This window comes from Hippopotamus amphibius, chromosome 11 (assembly GCF_030028045.1).
Source record: "Hippopotamus amphibius kiboko isolate mHipAmp2 chromosome 11, mHipAmp2.hap2, whole genome shotgun sequence".
Lineage (NCBI taxonomy): Eukaryota > Metazoa > Chordata > Mammalia > Artiodactyla > Hippopotamidae > Hippopotamus > Hippopotamus amphibius.
Window position 1 is genome coordinate 81,927,125 of NC_080196.1, and position 22,013 is coordinate 81,949,137.

Here is a 22,013-nt window from a genome sequence, read left to right on the forward strand (position 1 = left end):
CCATCATGGAGATGGAAGGAAGTCAGCAACATTCCAGGAAAAAGCAAAGCTGGAGGTGGTGGCTCAGACAGCGGCTGCAGAGGTCAGCCCGACACTCTGCCTCTGGTGGCACAGGCTGAGTGGCCTCGTCCTGTGGGTCAGGGACCTGGGCCTCCCGAGAACAGCCTGCCTGGGAGACGGCGCCCCAAGAGACGGGGTCAGTTAGAAGAACAATTGCCCCTCTCCTGGGGAGGAGGGGGCGGCAGAGATGTTACTGTCAGGGACCCCCTGCCTGGGACACAGCAGTCTGGAACCAAGGATGGCCCTAACACCCTTAGGTTCATTCAGTAAACACTGACTGAGCGTCTGCTTTGTACCAGGACTGGGGCAGGTGCCACAAAGACAGCGGTGAAGTGGGGGACACTGCTGGTACGGCCTGGATGCCCTGATGGGAAGACAGAGGGGGCTAAGTCCCCCGGGAGAAGGACAGAAGGCGGTCAGGGTGTCTGGGAGGCCAGCCTAGTCTGGCCTAGACTGAGTAGGAGACCGTCTAGGTAAAGAGAGGAAGGTCAGAGGGACAGGGAGCTGGGACCCTGCAGGGCCAGGGCAGGAAGCATGAGAGATGGCGGGAGGCCAGGTTGGCTTGAGTCGAGATGGGAGGGGACTGGACAGGGCAGGGCTCTTTGCACCATGTTAAACTTCTAGACCATTCGAGGACCCTAAATCAGGGAGCTACCAGGTCACCAAGGATGAAAAGATGATGGAATTGAATGCTGGTGCCGGGAAGTCATGAGAGCTGGTGATGGTGACACAGTGAAGGCCAAGGCTAAAGCACAGAAAAAAGCCAGTGGGTCTTAAAGAGTTTGCCAAAAGGTCCAGTGTGAGTGAGAAAGAAAACACAGAGGTCCAGCAAGGCTTTCCAGCTTTGGCCAGACCCCCTCTCCACCTCAGGAAGATGGGACAGGTCTCTCCCACGTGGCCCCAACGCCCACACTTCCCCCTTCTTCCATCAATCCCAGAGAACTTCTGACTGAAAATATTTGAAAACTTATTTTCACTTCCTCTCCTGGTCCTCAGGTTGACCTAGGGTGCCCAGTAGGTCCAGCAATGGTTAGGAGCGTAGAGCCTGACAGCCCTCTTCTCATCCCTCATCGCAAGAAAGCAGTTCCATGGAAACTTAGAAAGTAAAAGGGGTCCCTAATCATTAAGCCTCACAAATCCAACTGGCGACACTGTCTAGAAAAGCTGTGCAAATCTGCACTTGACTCACTCCATTAAACATTAACCTATGAGTTATACATTTACAGCTCCTAGACACGATAATTATGTGTTTCTTTCCTTTGCTCACTAAATCTAGCTGAATTGTTTATTGTTTTAGCCCTAGAGAGATTAGAAAGCATTTTTTGTTTTTGCAAGATTTCACTCAATACGTGGAACCTTGGTCTATATCCTATTTGAAGATTCTCATCTTTCTTTACGTACCTCTGACTTCATTGAGCATCTATTATTTGTCAGGCATCGACCTGAGAAACCATCACATTTAAAGCTTTTTTAAAAGAGGAATATCTAAACAAAGGTCTTATACAGGAAGGCTTTTGTTGATTTAAAAAGATGTGATGGGAATGTAAATTGGTGCAGCTGCTATGGAAAACAATATGGAAGGTTCTCAAAAACTGAAACATAGAATTACCATATGACCCAGCAATCCCACTCTGGGTCTATACCTATAAGAGTTGGAAGCTGGTACTCAACAACAGATATTTGTATATCAATGTCTATGGCAACATTATTCACAAGAGCCAAAAGATGCAAACAAACCAAATATCTACCATGGATAAATGGCTAAACAAACTCCAGGATACAATGGAATATTATGCAGCCTTAAAAAGGAATGAAATATTGACACATGCTACCCCATGAATAAAGCTGGAGGACGTTATGTTAAATGAAGTAAGCCAGACATGAAAGGACAAATACTGCATGATTCCATTTATATGAGTTACCTAGGATAATCAGATTCATCGAGATCCAAATTAGAATTATGGAAAACTGGGGAGGAGAGGGAAGATGGGGAGTTAGTGGTTAATGGGGACAGCGTTTCATTATGAGATGATGAAAAAGTTCCAGAGACGGATGGTGGTGATGACTGCATGACACTGTGAACGCACTTAATGCCAGTGAACTGTACACCTGGAAAGTGTTACAATGGTAAATTTTAGTTATGTATATTTTACCACAAGAAAAAAAAAAGATGTGAAAATAGGGAGACAAAAGTGAATGACATGGGGATATGTGTATAAAAACAGATGATTGAACTTGGTGTACCCCCAAAAAAATAATAAAAAAAAAAAGTGAATGACACAAAGACTCAGCCTTTTGTGGAAGACGGGGATTTCTAGATTGCAGGTGATGAGGGACCAACTCTGGAGAAGCCAACTGAGCCATCTGGAGGACAAGCTCGCAGCTCAGAGGGGATGCGTGAAACCCTGTCTTTCCCACGACCCTATTTCTGTCAAGGTGCTTTCTAAGCTCTAGTAAGGCCTGATGACACGTCGCAAAATACAAAATTGGAGCCCAAACTGTTAGGGTTTGAGTGTAAAAGGAGGCCCCTCGGTGACTCGACTGAAGACCCACAGTTCAGAGAGCCGGCTCTCCTCCTGGGTGATGTTGCCTAAGCGCCCTGCTGACCTGTGGGCAGCTCCGTTCCTTGTCTGGTCCTAAAGTCTGGTACGAGGTTGTAAAGGATCCTCAATGGTGGCCACCTCAGTGGAGACCTAAAAATGGCTATTTCATGGGCTTTCTTGTACTTCTAGCACACGAAGAACAAAGACAAATATCTTCTGATTACATGCCATAAAATAGGAGAGGAAACTGGAATTTTTACATAGTAAGACTGACAATTCTACGGACTTCCCTGGTGGTCCAGTGGTTAAGAGTCTGCACTCCCAATGCAGGGGAGCCCGGGTTCCATCCCTGGTCAGGGAAATAGATCCTGCATGCTGCAATTACCTAGAGTAGTCAAATAAATAAATACATAAATATTTATTAAAAAACAAAAACCACTGACAATTCTCACAGTCACCTAATTGGGGGTGGGGGGAGGTATTAGACGCTATTAAAACTATACTAGAGCAGTCACTTTATGATTTTACGTTTAAAAACATGATTAAGAATAACTCAAATTTGTTCAAAGAACTCTCATAGAAGAGGGTATAAAGGAACTCCTACTTTCTGCTCAATTTTTCTGTAAATCTAAAACTTCGCTACACAATAGCCTATTAATTTAAAAAGACACACAAAACAAAGGAACAGAACTATTTACACATATTATAGTAGTTATCAGTTACTCTAAGAAAGCTTAAGCCACTCCAGTGGGCTGCACACAAGCTAATGAGTGGTTTTCAGGCTTCACCAAACTTCTCAGGGATGTTGGCTTGAACAGCTGCAGCATCGCAGCTAATTATCTGCAGGTTTTCATCTGATCTCACAGCTTTCCCAGGCTTGATTTCCGTACCTCATGGGGCATGGAGGCCAGGCCAGGGGGAGCCAGTGCTCTCCAAGTATCTGCACAAATTTCAAAGGAGCACAGGTCTGAACAAATTGGCACAGCAGGCAGCCGCCCCAATCCCTAAGGAGTTTCCACCTTTGTCAGGACTTTGACAGCTTCACGATCTCACCAAGACCAACACTTGCAGAGTCAGACTTCCAGAATTACTCCCCACTCCTCACCACCCCCCCAAAAAAGACAGTGATCGGTGATTAACAGACTTTAAATGTCTTACAATGCAGAGAATTACAAAACAAAATTTAATGTCTTCCATGATTCGGGCTTAAAATGATAAATCCAGCTGTGTTCTCTACACCCCACTGCATTATTCACAATGAATAATGCGAATATGAATCTACACATTCTTCAGACTGCTCACATCCTAAGTGTGAAATAGTAAATAGAATAACACTATAAAACACACAATACGGATGTAAGGTATCACTGTCAGATTTGTAATCGCTTTCCCTAAGTACCATAGTTATTCCTCTGACAACTGGCACCTCTCAAAATGATGATATTTAGAGTTCATTCCACTTTGTTTTCTCTTGTTTTGACTTGAAAATTCTGCCCTGCCTCTTACACTGATATTCAAACATCCAAAACTGTCAGTACCATTTGACAAATCATTGCCTCACCAGGATTAATAATCATGGCATAATTCCTACGTGTGAAGGTGTAAACAAGACCAGACAGACACTGTCTAAGCACCTGGATTCAGCCCAGTGCTTGTAAATATGTGTTCAATAAAGTAACAAAATGTAAATAAATGAACATACGTTATATCTGAATGGATGAATGAATGAATGAATTCCTTGCTTTTCAATTAACAAAGAACAAAAAAAGAAAGAAAATTTTAGTCTCTATGCTGCTAAGGGGTTATGAGACACACCCCTGCACTCACTGTTCGTGAGTGTATAAACTGAGCAATATTTTTGAATGTGCACGTCACTGTATGTAAATTGTATCTCAATAAGAAGAAAAATGAAAGGAAACTGTTAGGATTGCACTAGATGTGCTATTTCAGCTCCACAAACAGGCCTTCCCTGTGCGGCTCTCCCCGGGGCACCCTTCCTCATTCCCAGCTCCTTTCCTCTACCTGGTCCTGCCTTTGGGTTCTTTCTCTGATGCTCTTCCTATCCGTGCCCCAAGTCTGCTCAACCCCCATGCCCTCCACACCACCCAGTGGAAGTGATCTGCTTACTGGTCTCTTTCCCCCACCAGACCAGAAGCCCCTGAGGGCTGGGGTCAGCCTTAAATAACGATTTAAGTACGGTGATGATACCGACACTTATATGGAACCTACCATCTGTTGAACACTTTCCCTGGATGTCACCATTGTCATGTTCATCAAGGAATCCTGAGACCCCAGCCCTCAATAAGCAGATGTTATGAATTATTAAATATAGACAGTACTCTCAGAGATGATGGAATGGATCAGAAGATAATTCCTGGTTGTTAGGATCACAAGTGATTTTTTCACAGTTTTTTCTTATGTTAAAAAATGTCTGCTTCTATATCAAAATAAAGGAAGTTCTGTATAGAGAAAAGGTCCACTGAAGACATTAAAAGCACGGGAGCTATTCTGAGGTATAGCAGAGGTATTCAGGAGCTACTTTGTTTTTTTACTTTTTTGCAGCTTTCTTTTAAAGATGAAGATGTTAGATGTTACAATTTGAATACATTGCTAAGTAAAAAGCAGAAAAAAAAAGTAAAAAGCAAACACTACAATGGATTCCAAAATGTATTTTTCAAAGAAAAATTTCTTTAGAAATTAAAACATCTTTTTTTAGCTTTAATATAACAGGAAGAAATAATTCCAGAAAAGACCTCCCTTTCTTTCCATAAATATACAGAAAGCTTTATTTTGAAGCCAAAACAGCTGGAGATATGAAAAGTATATTTTGACAGAGTCCTGCAAAACTCTCTTCACTCATTTCCCAGAATCCGCCCAAGGCTGATCTGAGAAGCCCTGTAGAGCAAGCAATACTGTAATAGTCTAGCCAACACTCTGCCAGTTAAAACAGAAAAAGAAAAATGGGGGAAGGCTTGGTAAACTAAGTTGTGCTAACTGGAAAAATGGTTATGCTTGACTGTTTGGCAAACCACCATTGATGACACACAAAGGATAAAGCTCAACAATAAATCCTGTCGGGAAAGGAGCTCCACATATGGCCTCAATTATTTTCGTGTATTCAGTTCACGTGTCATTAACATTGAACAGTTTAAGGTACAATATCTGTACCTCCACTTGGTCCTATAGCTCCTTATGGCACCTAAAGATAAAGGTATAGCCCCGAAAAGGTGAGCTATGGGAGACCAGCAGAGAGAAGCCTCTTTTCAGAAGTGTGAGGCAGTGGGGGGTTCAGAAGTTCTCAAAGTCTTTACCCCTCTTCCTGTCAGCAGGCTGGGGTTGCCTCATGTCTCCTCCACTTGAATCTCTGCCCACTTCAGAGACCGGGGGTCCACAGAGCACAGAGGAAGACATGGGAGCCAGGCCTTAAAGGGATGCAACTTCTGCAGCTGTCTCTGGAACACTTGTGCTGGAGCCCTGAACTGCCTTACTCACAACCTGCCTTAAGGCCACCATGCTGTGAGGAAGCCTCTAGCGCACAAGGAGAGTCCACAAAGAGAAGCCCTGAGACCTCAAGAAGGGAGAGCCTTGACCAGCCCCAGTTGCCCCAGCGACCCCTCCCCACTGCCCAGGGCCCCCTCCCCCAGCTGCCCTAGCACCCCTTCCCCAGCTACCCAGACCCCCTCCCCAGCTACCCACACTCCCTCCCCCAGCTTCCCATATCCCCTCCCCCAGCTGCCCAGACCCCCTCCCCAGCTGCCCTAACAGCCCCTCCCCCAGCTTCCCTAACACCCCCTCCCCCAGCTGCCCTAACACCCCCTCCCCCAGCTGCCCTAGCACCCCCTCCCCCAGTTATTCAGACCCCCTCCCCCAGCTGCCCAGGGCCCCCTCCCCAGCTGCCCAGACCTCTTCCAGCTGCTCCACCCCACGGACTGCAGCCTAAGATACACCCACTCACAGTCAAGCCCCTCCTGAAATCTAGACCCCCAGAAACAAACCCAGAAAGATATAAAATGAATGCCGCTTTAAGCCATAAAGTTTGGCAGTGGCCTCTTACACAGAAGCAGATAACTGGAAGAGACCCTGTATAGGAGAAAACAAAATGAGATAATAAAAATGTGAAAACAAAAGACAGACATATCTCTGAGACTAGCAGCTTCATGGAGAACAGGACAAAAAAGATAAAAATGTCTGAAGGACAAGAATTTCGTGTGGTTCACTTCCAAATCATAATGAAGGGCTTGATTTCTTCCAATCTATTCATTTTGCCAAACAAGTTCAAGAAAAAACTTAATATTTGAAATTGGTTGAGGCCAGTATGAAGCAATATAAAACTGAAGTAAAATCATTTTGAATAAATACAAGTACACAATCATGGTCATTTCTACCAGGGTTTCCAGGAAGAATTTCTGCCTGATCTCTTTTAACAAACACCCAAGACTCATTTGTAATGAGAAGCTCCAATTTACATGCAACTCTTGTTCTAAAAGTCTTTCAAGATTTTCTGCCTTAAGTATGTGAAATTTGCCTGTTCTTTTCTTATTTACCCTGTCAATGTGCTTAATAAACACTTTACATTTGGATGATACAATAATAAACATCAATCCAGCTCTGGCCAATTTTTCAGAAATTTTTTGGGGAAAAAAACAACAGCAGACGTCCAAATTAATGAGGTTTTAGAAAACCCAGCAAACAAGCAGCTCTTGTCTAAAGGTTTGTATAAAACAAAGGCCCTTCTGTGATTATGCTCCCACAACAAAGTGCTACTTCCTAATTAAACCTGCACAGAGTATAAAGCACTGCTTCAAAAAGCAGCCTTTATTTTCAACGCCATAGGAAACGTTTCCTTTTTTACGAAACACACTTTGTCTCCTAAAGGGACATCACACATTTTTACTCACAAATCTGACCACTCCCAGTGAAAATTTTGCCCAGGTTTAAACTTTTTTTTTTTTTTAGGTTTAAATATTTTTAAAGGAGATTACTAAACATTGATTCATTTTCCTGCTTCTTGGCCAAAAAAAAAAATGTTAGGGAGATTTACCATGAGAGAAGGGTTAATACTCTGCCCCATTCCCAGGGGAGAGGACCCTGCTGAGTGGCAAAGAGAACAGGGGTTTAGGAAGAACCCAGACCCTCCCAATCAGGAGGAAATTGTCACAACATCTGCCAGTCTCCCCATGAGCCATAACAGAAAGGGAAACAATGATGGGAGACCAGGAACAAATGAGGTGAGATCGTGTGGATGGTGTGGAAGGAACCGGAAGTCATGGTGTCCAGCCCCAGGGGCAGCAGGTACAGCCACGTGACACTGGACAAACCAGTGGACCACTCTGTGCCTCCACTTCCTCACCTGCAAAAAGGGGGCATCTCCTTTCCAGGACTGTTGTAGATGAAGTGATGTGGATGAGAAAAAAATGCTGTAGAGTCTGAAACTTATACCTATGTAGATACATACATACATATATATACACACACATAGTATATGAGTATATAATATATATAGTACACAATATATAGTTGAGTATTCATATACATATGTAGATTCTATATGCTACATAGATTATATACTGTATATATTCTGTATACTATATTACCAAATTCCATATTATTCTAAATTCTATAATACTAAATTTATACAGTATATATAGATTCCTATACATATACACTGTATGTGTGAATATATGTATAGATTCCTATACACAATAGGCAATGAACATTTCTTTTGAAAGAGATACCCAAAACTAACCAGAAACTTGCAGTATGAGCCTTGAAAATGATTTGTATGCACTGCACTCCTTCACTGGTATGCAGTCCTTTTTCATTGGAACCTCAGGTTATTACCCATAACAGAAAAGCAACCAGCACGTCAGGCGTGGGAACTGTTATGCAAATGATGGGTAAGCTGTAGAGTAGGATGTTAACACAGCTTTAAAATTATTAATAATGATTTTAGATACATTGGGAAATGGCCATGCTATAAAAGTTAAATAAAACATCAGGACACAAACATATTTGTCACAGACCTCAGCTGGAGGGACAATATCATCCGAGTACACAGACGGGGATGAGTTCTACCCTCAAATTACTTCAGCTAAGGCTCAGCCCTGCTATTTGCCAAAGGAGACAATGCAGAACAAACTCACAGGGTGATTACGGGGGTTCCGTGAGCTGGTCCAGAACGAGGCTCCGCAAAACGCCTGGCCCACAGGAGGATGTAGTAAACGGCGGCACTCTGGCTGCATTTTTCGTTTAAATACACGGACATGCGTGCAAACGTCTAAAACTACGTACGCTGTTAGTGGTTGTGTCAGAGTGAAGGGATTACAAGTTTTTCTGTCTCTTTACAGTTATCTTCCAATTTTTCTACAATGAGCCTATGTTACTTCCCTAATTAGGAAAAAAACAAGAATTATTGACTTATGAGTTTATTTTCTAGAAATCTGCATCATTGCACTTCTTAGCTAACCCTGTTAGCGAACTCTAATTAGATTATATCAAGGTCTTGCTTAATGGTTCCCTCACGATACCTGAAGATCTTTAGGACTCCTAAGTCATTTGTGGACTTAGTGTGATGGGGGAAAGGAAACTTACATTTTATCATGAGGAATCTGTAAGGTGCTTAACCAGGAACCCCCCTTCAATCTTTTTTTTTTTTAATTGAAGTATAGTTGATTTACAATGTTGTGTCAGTTTCAGGTATAGAGCAAAGTGGTTCAGTTATACATACATGCAGATAGATAGCTATAGATACAGATAGATAATGGATAGATGATAGGTAGATAGATAGATAGATGATAGATATAGATAGATAATAGATAGATAGATGATACATAGATTTAGATATAGCTAGAAGTGGAACTGCTGGATCGTATGGAAATTCTATGTTTAACTTTTTGAGGGGCCACATGCTGTTTTCCACAGTGCTGAGCCATTTTATATTCCCAACTAGCAATGCACAAGGATTCCAATTTCTCCACACCCTCACCAACCCTTATTTTCTGTTTTTTGATAATAGCCATGGTAATGGTGTTAAGTGGTATCTCATTGTGGATTTTCATTTCCCTAATTATGAAAGACGTTGAGCATCCTTTCATCTACCCAGCATCTTAACTTGAAGTAGAGTATCTCAAACTGGAAATCCTGAGTTCTTCAGTTGAGAAACTCTACCACAGGAGTATATTAAACTGTATATTTAATAGAATATATACAGTTTAATATAATAACTAAAAGAATGTTGACAATCATAAAATTCAAGATCTATCAAAAGTGCATGCTCATTCTCTCAGAATGATTTCTTTAAAATTTTAAGTTATCACAAGAGATCCTGGGCTCATGTCCCTGGTTTAATGCTAAAGAATAAACCCTTAAGTCACTGAACAGTGAGCAATAGTTTATGACCGGACACCACCCATGTATATGTTAGTTTTACATTTGTTAAAGTGACTCGTCAGTTTAATTTTTCTTAAAACAAAAATTACATACTCATTCAATTCCCACAGATTGTTTTCTTTTTAAGTAAGACATTGTTAAATATCTAACAGTATAAATTCTAAAACATGGTGAATCGATGCAAGAAATGAATAGCAGGCATTATTTTAAAGAAGTGAAGAAATAAATCTAGTGGTTCCTCTTGTAATATGTTACTAAAGCAAACACTCTGTAGTTAAATCTTATTGTAAACTACACAACATTTATGGACTTTCTGATAACACCACTTTTTATCTTTTCTTTAGTTTATCTTTCAGTTAACCAAACATTATATACAGAGGCTAAAAATACCATAATTTCTACAGCTGTCATCAACTACAGAATCAAGAAGGCGATCAATGTCTTTGGCATTTGCCAAAACAGAAAGAAGCTGATTGATTTGGTCATAAAACCACAAAGGCTGACATATTTATTGTTACATGAACACATTTACAACATGAAATTGTTGTATTTCCTGATAACATTGAGGTCTGCCTAATTTTACCTTAGAAACCTGTACTTCAGAGTTCACATTTTTATAGGAGTGAAACAAAGCAGTCAATGGGTTTTATGAGTTGATGGTCATCTTTTAATCAGGCTGTGAACCAAAAAATAGAAGGGAAGTGTGAAAATACACCAGTGACTCACAGTGAGTACACACTCACTGCCTCAACTGTGCCAATGTCTGGGCATGTCAACAAGCCTCCACAAACATTAACAGGGCAGGAAAGGCGAAGGGGAAGAAGAAAGAAGGAAGCAGACAGCTGTGGTCCCTGCCCTCATGGGGTGCATAATCTAGAAATTAACTAACAGCTAGCAAATGGCTGGCCTGACAGGGAAATGACAACAGAAAAGTCATCAGAAGGTATAACCACATTCTAGAGCTGAGAGTCAATTAGACCCAGGAAACAAGGATGAGATGAGGACAAGGAGACAGCTTGGCAAAGGAGCAATCCGGCTGTCAACACTTAAGCAGGACCCACATATAGCCTCACTCCTCCTGGGACAACCAACCCTGGTGCAACCGACCAGCCAGGATCACCAATGTGGGTTCTGGCCAAACGTATTTAACTGGAAAGTAATCAAGTCTTTAGGGCTGAGTTTAGTTCATAGGAAACAGAGGACATAAAGGAACGTGTTAACAAAACCATGATGAAACCATCTGATAAATCCAGATGCGGGATATTCTACAAGACAACCGGCCTCGTCTATTCAAAAATTGAATATCATTTTTAAAATAGTAAGGAGAACAATTCAGATTAGAAGAGATTTAACAAGCACATAATAAGCATCAAATGCAATGAGTGTTCCTTACTGATTATGGTTCGAAAAAGAAAATAAAAAGCTATAAGAGACATTGGTGGCTAAATTGGGACAATTGGATATGGATGGAGAAATAGTTACTAGGAAATTACTGTTAGTTTTGTTAGCTGATGGCATGGTGCCTATTCAGAACAAATGTCCTATTTTCTGAAAATACAAAAAATCTTGTATTGGTCCAATGTCACCATGACTGCAATTCACTTGGAAAGTGTTCCCAAGATGAAACAAATGTGGCAAAATGTTTAAAAATTCCTGAATCTTGGGGGTGGGTATATGTGTGTCACAATAATACATTTTCTAAATATTCAAAACTTTTCACAATAAAAAGGCTCAATAAATAAGCACATCTGAGAAAGATTTGCCCAGTGATAACCAATTGCGCTTTTTTAAAAAACTGAAAGCGCAATAGAAATTTTACATTGTGTAAAAGGTAAAGAAAATTCTGAGTATTTTGTTTTTGTAAATAATCTTAATTTAGAGGCTTATCTAAAAACACTAGAAATTACCTAGAAGCCTATAATTTTGTGTCCATGCCTGGGTTTGAATCTGCCTTAAAGACCTAAACCTGAGCCCCCCAAATTCCTCAAGCTGATTCAGTCCAACTTAAAGCAAAAGCTGTCCTGTTAGGAGAGGTCGAGATTGACAAATTGCAAGATAAACAACAGTTGAATGTGGATTTGAAGTCTATTCCTAAAATGTCCAGCTGTTAATTTGGCTAAACTCAAGTAGTATCACATTTCTAATGATGAAAATGTTGTACTTTTTCCCTTAAAGAAGGAAAATACATTGAAAAGATGATGAGAAAACCAACATCTCCTCCAGAAGCATCCTTACTACTGAAATAAAAACAGAAGCCAGGGCAAAAAACAAATGGGGGGCTTTTTTCTCTTTTCCTTCAGGCAGATTTGAAAATACAAAGATGTGACATATTAATTCAGGATTCGTGGCTGGAAACGCCCAGAAGTATTACTTTACTTACATGATACTATGAACTTGAACTTGGAAAATGTCTCCTGAGCTTCACATGTTACTACTTCATTTACTGTTGCAATTAGAGCTCAAAGGCTCCTTATATATGAAAGTACACAGTGCTGTCTTGTTTTCTACTTAAAATCCTGCATATTTTTTAATGGTCACTTATTCAAAGAATTATCATCATTCATCACGAAATCTCCAAAATTCCTACCTCAGTCCTACAGTGCACATTTCAACTAGTTGTCTCTTTCAAGGATGTTTCACACGATAGTGATGAGTTCTGACCCAAGAGAAATGGAATGAACATAAATATAAATACTGATAAGAAGGCTAAGCCATGGCTCTTCTGGAGAACTGAAATCAGAAATTTGACAATAGCTGTCCTCTTTCTTTTTCATCCCTTCCACTCAGATTTCTTTCCTTCTCCTTCCGTTTCCAGAAATATTTGGGGCAACCAGGGCCCATATCGAATTTCTCTCCATTCTCCTATGTGGTCTTGAAGCAAAGCACGGGGATGCAAGTGTGGTCGGAGCCAATCAAACCCTGCCTTTTCCAGGTCGTGAAGAAGGCTTGCTCACAGCAGTGCTGGACAATCTCAGGTACTCACGGACCTCGCAGACAGCATGACAGGGGTGAGGCAAGGTCTAGAGGTTTAACGCTATCCCCTTTTGTTTCCAAGCCTTATTTTCTACATAGAACACATTTACAATGGCTGTACAGTGATAACAGCAAGATAATAAGCTGGAAAGGCAGGAAATGCATGTGTTTTGTGCCCCTACGTGCACTGTGTGTGGACACCTGGGTACCACCTGGCATGGCATCCCGGGTGGACGGATGGTCAGTATGACACAGCCTCTAAGAACATCAAACCACGTGGAAACAATTCCACTCATCTCCCCAAGGATACCTGAGCATGATAAACGTGACAAGAAATGGTACCAAGGACAACTTCTGTGTCTCACTTAAATTCGTCAGGTGGGAAAACAGTAAGACCAGAATGTAAACATGTTGACAAACAAATGGACTTTCCCAAAGCTCATGAGAGTACAACCCAGCAACCCACAGGCACCCTGCAGTGGCTGCGGCCTCACCCACCTGTCTCAAGTCCAGAGTGATTGTGACCCAGTGGTACTCTCTCCCGTTTTGGATGCTGGGACTCTGCCACCAGTTATTGGTGCCGTCAATGGCGTTGGATATCGGATGGCGTTCTGTTCAAAGAAAACAAACACATGCAATGCTCTCAGCTTCTGGTTCAAGTTTTTTAACTTCTAAACTGTAATACAGTGGACATGAACAGCGGTGAGAGGAACGCAGGTCAGAGGCTCCCTCACAGAAGTCTCCAGTAACGGGTTCGGAAGCTGCACATTCCCACGGGGGCTCCCGACGGGGGCACCACTTGCCTTTGGGGTTGGTGCTGCTGCCGTCGCACACCCGGCACTGGGCGTTGCGCGTGGCCCGCCCGGGCACGTGCTCCACCAGCTTGCAGTAGGTCTCTGGCCCCTGCTCCCCACAGGTCGCGTTGGTGCTGATGTGGGCATTGCTGGCAAGGTTGAGAATGGCAGGGAACAGGCCTGCAAGTCAGAAGGCACCAGGTCAGCTCGGCCACTGGAAACCACAAGGTCAGATCACTCCATCTCACTTTGTAGGCTAATCAGAAAGAGATGGCAAACTTACAGTTACCAAAGGGGAAAGGGGGAGGGATGAATTAGGAGTCTGGGATTAACAGATACAAACTATCCTACATAAAATGTAAAAACAACAAGGACCTACTGCACAGCACAGGGAACTATAGTCAATATCTTGTAATAACCTATAATGGAAGAGAATCTGAAAAAGAATATGTGTGTGTGTGTATGTATGTGTGTGTATAACTGAATCACTTTGCTGTACACCTGAAACACTGTAAATCAACTAAACTTTAATAAAAAAAAGAAACAAAGAGAGACAAGCCCACATGCCGAGTGGAGGGAGCATTATATATGTCAGTTTCATTTACATGAAATTCTAGGACAAGCAAAACTCATCTATGGGGAAAACTGAACAGTGGTTGCAGAGGGTGGGGACTGACTGGGAAGGGACTGGAGGGTTGGACTCCACTCTGTAACTGATGAAAGTTTGGACCACACAGGCACATACAGGTGTGAAAAATTACAGGATGCATAAGGTTTGGGTAGATTTGTGTATCCCACTATAGGTAGATTTGACCTCAAAATAATTTTTTTTTTAATTTATAAAAAATATTGATGTACATGCTCAATGGTTTAGGAGTGAAGTGTACTTAGGTCTTTAACTCACTTGGAAATGCATCAAAAAATAAGCTGGATTGAGGGGTAGAGACGGGTACAGGGACAGACAGGTGAGGAAGCGAGTAGGCAAATGTTCATTGCACAATCTAGGTAGGCGCATACATGTTCACTGTACAATTCTTTCCACTTTTCTGATTGAAAATCTTCATAATAAAATGTTGGAAAGTAGGTTTTAAGACAAGGTTCAAATGATTCGAAACAAGTATTTGCCACTGAAATTCAAGCCACTTTCACTTAGGACATACATCCTGTGTTCATGTTGTTCCAGGTGCCTCTGCTAGCATTTACTAGGTATTTCTTATGATTCTCTAGGATTTTTTTCTCTTTTCGCTCTCTTTATTGCCTGTTTTCTTTGGTGACGAAAACATTAGAACACAAAGATGCTGTTTTCAAAAATTCTCTTCAACTCAGTATGAATCTCTGTCTTTGTATGGTCCCTTTGTCTCCAGCGATTTTTATCTTTAAGCAGCTGGTCCAAACTATTCGGAAAACAACCTTTGGATGACTGTGAGAAAAATAACTCCATTAGGTTCTTTGGAGATTTGACTTTATCTTGGCGAAGAGGATCATAGCAGTGAGGATTCTATAAAGTTCTAGAAAGGACAGGACACGTGATGCAGAAGAGATGTTCTTCATGAATGGACATTGTGAACTCAGAGGGTGTGGAGAGGAGGGGTCTCAGCTAACGGGCTTCCTCTAATTAACAGAACTTGACTCAAGATCACAGAAGATAAACTTTTCTTTATAAAGTGCATAGAGTCAATATTATTTCTGAACTATTTCTTTTCCAATGCAATTTGGAAAAAGCACAATATAATTTTAGTAATCTAGAAAGAATTCATGTCTTTTTTATTTTTTAGGTACTGCTTAATATTTTCAATGACCTTTTCTTTTCTTTTTCTTTTTTCTTTCTTTTTCTTTTCTTTTTCTTTTTTCTTTCTTTTTCTTTTCTTTTTCTTTCTTTCTTTTTTTTTTGCTACACAGCTTGTGGGATCTTAGTTCTCCAACCAGGGATTGAACCTGGGCCCTCAGCTGTGAAAACTAGGAGTCCTAACCACTGGACCACCAGGGAGCTCCCAACCATTTCTATTACAAAATTTTAATAATTTAAATTATAAAACAAAATGGTTATTTTTATGAGTTGCTATATAAAAACTTTTATGAGTTGCATCTATTAAGAAACATAACTTATTAGGTAGTCTTCCAAAGACTTTCCACATAAAACAGAGCTACCTATTAGCAGTTCTATCCTAGGAGAGTGACCCTATTCAAATCAATAGACCCTTAGCCTCTCAATAGAAAATAGTTATGGAATATTGTATTCTAGTGCATTACTCTTAATTTTGAAACATAACACAGACTTACATCATATACTAGGTATAATATATTTTTTTTTTCATTTTTAACTTAAAGTTGGTCACTTATATCATATTCTTTTAAAGGGGTTTCTTTGTTAATGAAAAAGGCTTTATGAAAAAACAGATGCATCTTTACATTTAATTATGCAGTTCCCCAAATTATTATTTTTATCAGCCAGTAGCTAGACACTTATATTCTATGCAATGATCTAATTCTTAAAGTGACATGTAATTCTTGGGAGTGGTATTTTCATCAGGGGAGGAGTTGATATTTATTCTGTTTGATCCTGAGGTAAATATTAATTTTCTCCGTCCTTTCTGACCATAACATTCCAGTAATCTGGCTCGAATGTAACTTGTGAGCTGATAATTTAAGATACAATATGGTTTGAAACTGCAGTGTTACATCCACATAGCTGCACTGGTGTTCTCCGGGCTTTGAATCATGTCTATGCATTTTGATTTGCAATACAATCAACTCTACTCCTTCCCTTCTCACAGACTAGCCAAGCGAGGAGAAGAGAAAAGGTCACAGGAACCAATTTAACAATGCATTTCTCTATCAACAAATCCTTTACCAGTTAACTGAAAAAATGTACCCCCTTTCTCTTTTTTCTCCCCCTCCAGTTGCTGGACATCAAGAGAATGGCCCACTTCCTGCCCAGGGCTCCCCCCACCCTGACCTGCAGGGCCTTGAGTTATGGGGAGGTGGGGGGGGGTTGGAGGATGGGGGGTCAGGAGGGCACCTGCCTCTCTAATCAGGAGCCTGTGCTCTGAGTCACTGAGAAAAAGAAGTTTAAACCTTGTGAACATCAAGATAACATAATTTGGTGAATAATATCTCAATTGCAGGAATCAGCATCAGGCAGATCTTACACTAGACAGGTTTTAAAGAATTCCCATACTTCCTCATCTCACTGGTATTCTAAAGACACTTCTAATAAAAAGAAAGATAAATCCCCTCATAAGCATGGTTGTGTAGAAACACCTTGAACTAACTAATCTCAAAAATCTATAGGGGTGCCTTTCACTAAAACTAAATCTTCTCAGGTAAGTTCATATTAAAAAAAAAAACAACTATTTACTAAAAATTATTCCTTACCTATTACATGTGCTCTCACTTCCTAGTTCTAGAATAATTATTATTCCTCGTTGCACAGGGCCACAGCTGCTAGAATACGAAAGTAAGTTGGAAATTTGTACTGAGGAAGCATGTTTGAAGGAGAATTTTTTAAAATTCCTCAGGTTGCTGAATCCTTTCAAAAGACTGCTGAAATATTTCAATAAAGGGCAACTAACGCGAGTGTCGAGTAGGAGGAGAAGTAGGAAATCAAAGGGTCAGAGAGGACACTGGGATCAAGAACCTGCCAAGAACAAAAGTGCGACTTTATACATAAAAACAAAGGCAGAACTCAGTCTGTAGCAGGCACATGTGACACGGTTTCCTATTCCCTGGCCGTGCACTTAATATATTAGACAACGATACATTTTTGTTCAGAGACATTATTTACTTTAGTTAGTGTTACTGTGATTTGCACTTTTGCCCCCATTTGGGACACACAATGGAATCATTTTTTCACCCCTATATTTAACCAGTAGCTAAAGACTTCATAACACCAAACTCCATCGAGCATGAAATAAACTCCTTCTCACTCGCCAGTAGTTTCTTTTCTTTTTTAATCCCCTTTATTCACAGTCTGGGTCCACTTGGCCTTCCTAAATGCATTTCAGGGCCACTTTCATCCACTGGAAACTCCCTCATTAATAGTAGGTGAAAACTGCCATGAAGCTGAGGACAAACAATGCTACTACACACGATTAGCACAGTTTTTAGCTGAGACGCTTCCACATACTTGAATAATTCATTTTTAAAGGTTTCTGGGTCTTTTCCCAGAATAAAATATTTTCACTATCTTAAAAATAGGGTATCTAAAATGCTGACTAGTGCCAAGGCCCAAGGCTCACTGCAACAATTTCTTTATCAATATGTCTCATGGGCCAATGATTCAGAGCCAATGGTTCATGGCCTTAATGCATTTTGTGTGTAAGAAAAGCCTGAGCTTTTTTCTAATGAGTTTTTTTCTATTTTGGAAAAAAAAAAATTGGGGGTTCTACCAAATGTTATATTTGCCTAATCCATACTCAGAGTCATTGTGATATTGTGAAAAGAAAATAGATTTGCAATTCTAAGGTAAAGGATCTGAGAAAATATGTCCAGATCATTTTTCATGACATATTTAATACCTAACCTGGAGGTGTCCAGGCTTAAAGCCGACTGTCCATTCTAATCATGCATTTTATATTACCTCTCTTAGAATCACTAGTGCCTGTAACCTCAGCTTTGGGTAAGAAGTGAGGATGTGGGGTTTTGAGTCAGAAAGCCTGCAGGTTGAATTCCGGGTCTACCAGTTGCTCGCTGAGGGCTTTCCCTCTCAGTCTCCTTTTCTGTGCAAGGAGAAGCATGATGCCCAGGGATATTCATGAGCATCAAACGCTATTGTGTGGGTAAAGAGCCTAACACAATGAAGGGCCCAATAAATAATTGCTATGATTATGTCCATGTTATCAGAGGATATCACTAACACAAATTTCCTCAAAGATAATTAGACTTTCATGGTTATATGTCATCTATTGGAGTCTCTGTATCTCTGATTAAATTGTAGATCAAGTAGTTGGTTTGTATTTAAGGGCCAGCAAGTATGAAAAGGATCTACCTTTAAAGAGAAGAACCTTGCGCCCCCAGAGAGCTGCGCATCACAAGAGAGGTGCAGGGGAAACACGGACCCTTGGCTCACCCCACCCTCCCCCAAGGCAGGGGGTCCCTGCACAGAAGGCTGAGCAGGAGAGCTCCCCCAGCTCACTTGGCTCTTCCCACCCTCCTGCCTTCCCTCTCCTCTTTTTCCTCTTATTATTGCTTCTGTTGTTGCCTTTGCAACACTGCGTCGCTGGATCCCTGTGAGTCACGTACATTTGTAAACCATGGTCTTCTCCTCTCATTGTTCTGCAAGCTGACAGGGAAGGCATCTCTGAGGTGTCATTTGAGAAGTTGCCTCAGAAATGAGACGGGACTAGCCATGCAAGGGTAGCACTATCGATTAATACATTTGGGTTTGGGGGGATGGTTTTTTTGTTTTGTTTTGTTTTTTTTGCATTTTCCTTGCATTTAAAAACATGCTGAGAATAGTTCTGTGAGCTTTGTCAAAGGGGTCCATTGGCTCCAAAAGGTCAAGAACCCAGGCAGGAAAGGCACTTTGGCTAACGTGCTGGGAGCCAGGAGCTCATGGCATAGGTGACTATAAGTCTGCTTCCCCACCTCCTCTGCCAGGAACCTCGTTCATCCCTGGACAAAGGTAGCCAGGAGGCCCCCGACTTTTTTGATCCAGGTGGATTGTGAAGGTGAGAGGGGTTCGGACCAAGACAAGAGTTAATGTCCTGCTCAGGTGAAGTCCTCAGCCACCTGATCAGGGGCCCCAGAGCAGCAGCGTCTCCAGCTCAGGGGCCCTAAGTGGAAAATGAGTCCTTAATGCCACCCAGGTTGCGGGGGCAGAAGACAGATGCCTCGAGGAAACTAATGAAAATGTTCCCCCTCTCCCAGGGAATACCATCACCCTCATGAGATGAAGGTTATCACCTAATTTCCCGCATTTGGCACCTGAGTTTATTTTCAGGAACACATCTCTGTGGATGCTGAGGACCACACGTGAACGGGGGGAGGGGTAGAGACAGAGGAAAGTTTAAATCGTAGGGAACTGACTTGTGGACACAGTGGGGGCAAGGGGAGGCTGGGATGAATTGAGAGAACAGCACTGACAGATATACACGACCATGTGTAAAATAGATAGCTAGTGGGAAGCTGCTGCAGAGCACTGGGAGATCAGTTAGACACTTTGTGATGACCTAGAGGGGTGGGATGGGGAGGGTGGGAGGGAGGCCTAAAGGGGAGGGGATATATGTATACATATAACTGATTCACTATGTTTACACAGCAGACACTAACACAACATTGTAAAGCAATTATAATCCAATAAAAATGTAAAACAAAAATTTAAAAAGAAAGAAAGAGAAAGAAAGAAAGAAAGAAAGAAAGAAAGAAAGAAAGAAAGAAAGAAAGAAAGAAAAAGAAAAAGAAAGAAAGAAAAAGAAAACTTATAGTAATGCATCCCAACCCCTAAATATGTTCAGGAAGCTATTTACAAGCTGTGGCAAAATTCATCTTAACTTAAACTTTTTTTCCCCAGGAAACAATACAAATATATCTCTATATTATGAAGTATGTGTATTTGAAAAATAAGCATAAACGAAACTGTTCTCCCACTTTTACTTCTGGTTGATCAGCCACTGGCAGTGGCTCCTGACAGTAAGGGGTTCTTTATTCTTGTTTCTTTCCCACAAGAAACCTGCAGCCAATATATTGCCAAACAGAATCACACCATTTAAAGACACTCTATTTCAAATGATTTATTATAAGTTAAAATAACTTTAATCATTACTAAATGATCTTGTTTTGTATATCAAATACCAGTCTTTTCAGAATATTGAAACAATAAAACATCGACACTAAAGTTGAAACATGAAAGTTTTGCTTGCTTGCTGTCAATCAGGGCTTCTGTTTCCAATGAGAATTCTGCAAAACTTACCAGTTATTTTATTTCTCAAAAGACTACCACTTGAGAGCACTTGTGAATGAAGGTGACCTGAGTCCCCGTGGGTTGCAGCGGAGCCTTTTCAGCCGAGACAGAGAATGTGTGGCCCCTCCCCAGCAAAAGCAAATACTTGCGTTTTGAACTAAACCAATTTAATCATTGATAGCTGTTAGTAAAAGAAAAAGCTTTAAAATATTCTAGAGATTCCAAGGCCCATTCCAGCACAGTGGGGAAAAAAAATGGGGAAGAGCGAGAGAGAGAGAGAGAGAGAGAAAGACCCCGCAGGAACTTGAGGGAGAAGTCAAACCCCAGCCCCTGGGACTCTGGCATTTAACACCCTTGAGGTTTTTTCTCATGTGGGAAGATGAAAAGAAATTTAATCTCAGAAAACCAGAGGGGGTGGTGGGCGAAAGGCCTTGGCAGGGTTTTGCCAGAGTCCATTTCCATAGCAATGGACACGAGGTGTCCTTGACAAAGATAGAGGTTTTCACTGTAAGATAAACAACCTATGAAGACCTAGGCCTGAATATTGTTTATAGAAAATAGCACCTTATCAAGACCGCCTCCTCCTGCCACAAAAGTTTCTTAATGCTTATATTTGATGACACTGTGGGTTTTGATTCAATATCCAAGTTTAGTTGCAGAGACCATAGCTAGGATTCATTCATTGGGAGGTTTTCTCTTTTGTCGCCACAAAACTGAAATTCAAGGGCAAGAATTAAAAAGTTCTATGTGATCGAAATCACTATAGCACATAGGCAAGTGCAAAAGCACCTCAACCTTCACAGTATTTTAAAATTCCATCATTCCCGTTACCATGGGGAGGCACTACCCCTTCTCACTCCTTCCAGATTCTCACAGGAGGGAACTTAGCTTAAAGAGAAATCAAAAAGCAAGGGCAGCCTCCAAGTGGAAAATTGATAGCTCTGTTGAATGAAAATGCAGTTATATTTTGCTTGTATCATTCGTCATGTCTACAATGTTTATATCATTTATTTAAATACCTAAAAACATGAATTAATTCAACATTTTCTAACCAGCCAAATGCTTTCCAAAACCATCAACTTTTCTACAAACCCTTCAAGGTCTTAGCCATTTCTTCCCCCTTCTGCCACTTCTGTGCTCTATTATATAAATTTTACTTGCTTATGCTTTAAAACTTTGGCATCCTCTTTAGGGTTGTACCTGGGGCCACGTCACAGGTGTGCAGTTGCCCCTTGTTAAAGCTTTGCTGAAACGGTCTTGAAATTTTTTCATAATTTAAACAAGGGGCCCCATATTTTCATTTGGCACCAGCTCTTAAAATTATGTAGCTGGTTCTGGATGTGCCTCGTGACA

General features: G+C 41.1%; 1 protein-coding gene across 1 annotated transcript in view; it reads right to left on the reverse strand.

Moving 5' to 3' along the window:
* Positions 1–22,013, reverse strand: part of LAMA1 (laminin subunit alpha 1) — a 124,346-nt gene that overhangs the window by 95,053 nt on the left and 7,280 nt on the right. The window contains exons 2-3 of the mRNA XM_057698208.1: positions 13,769–13,939; positions 13,464–13,576 (exon numbers count right to left, since the gene is read on the reverse strand). Of these exons, the coding sequence (XP_057554191.1) occupies positions 13,464–13,576; positions 13,769–13,939 (284 nt within the window). The remainder of the gene's footprint in view (positions 1–13,463; positions 13,577–13,768; positions 13,940–22,013) is intronic.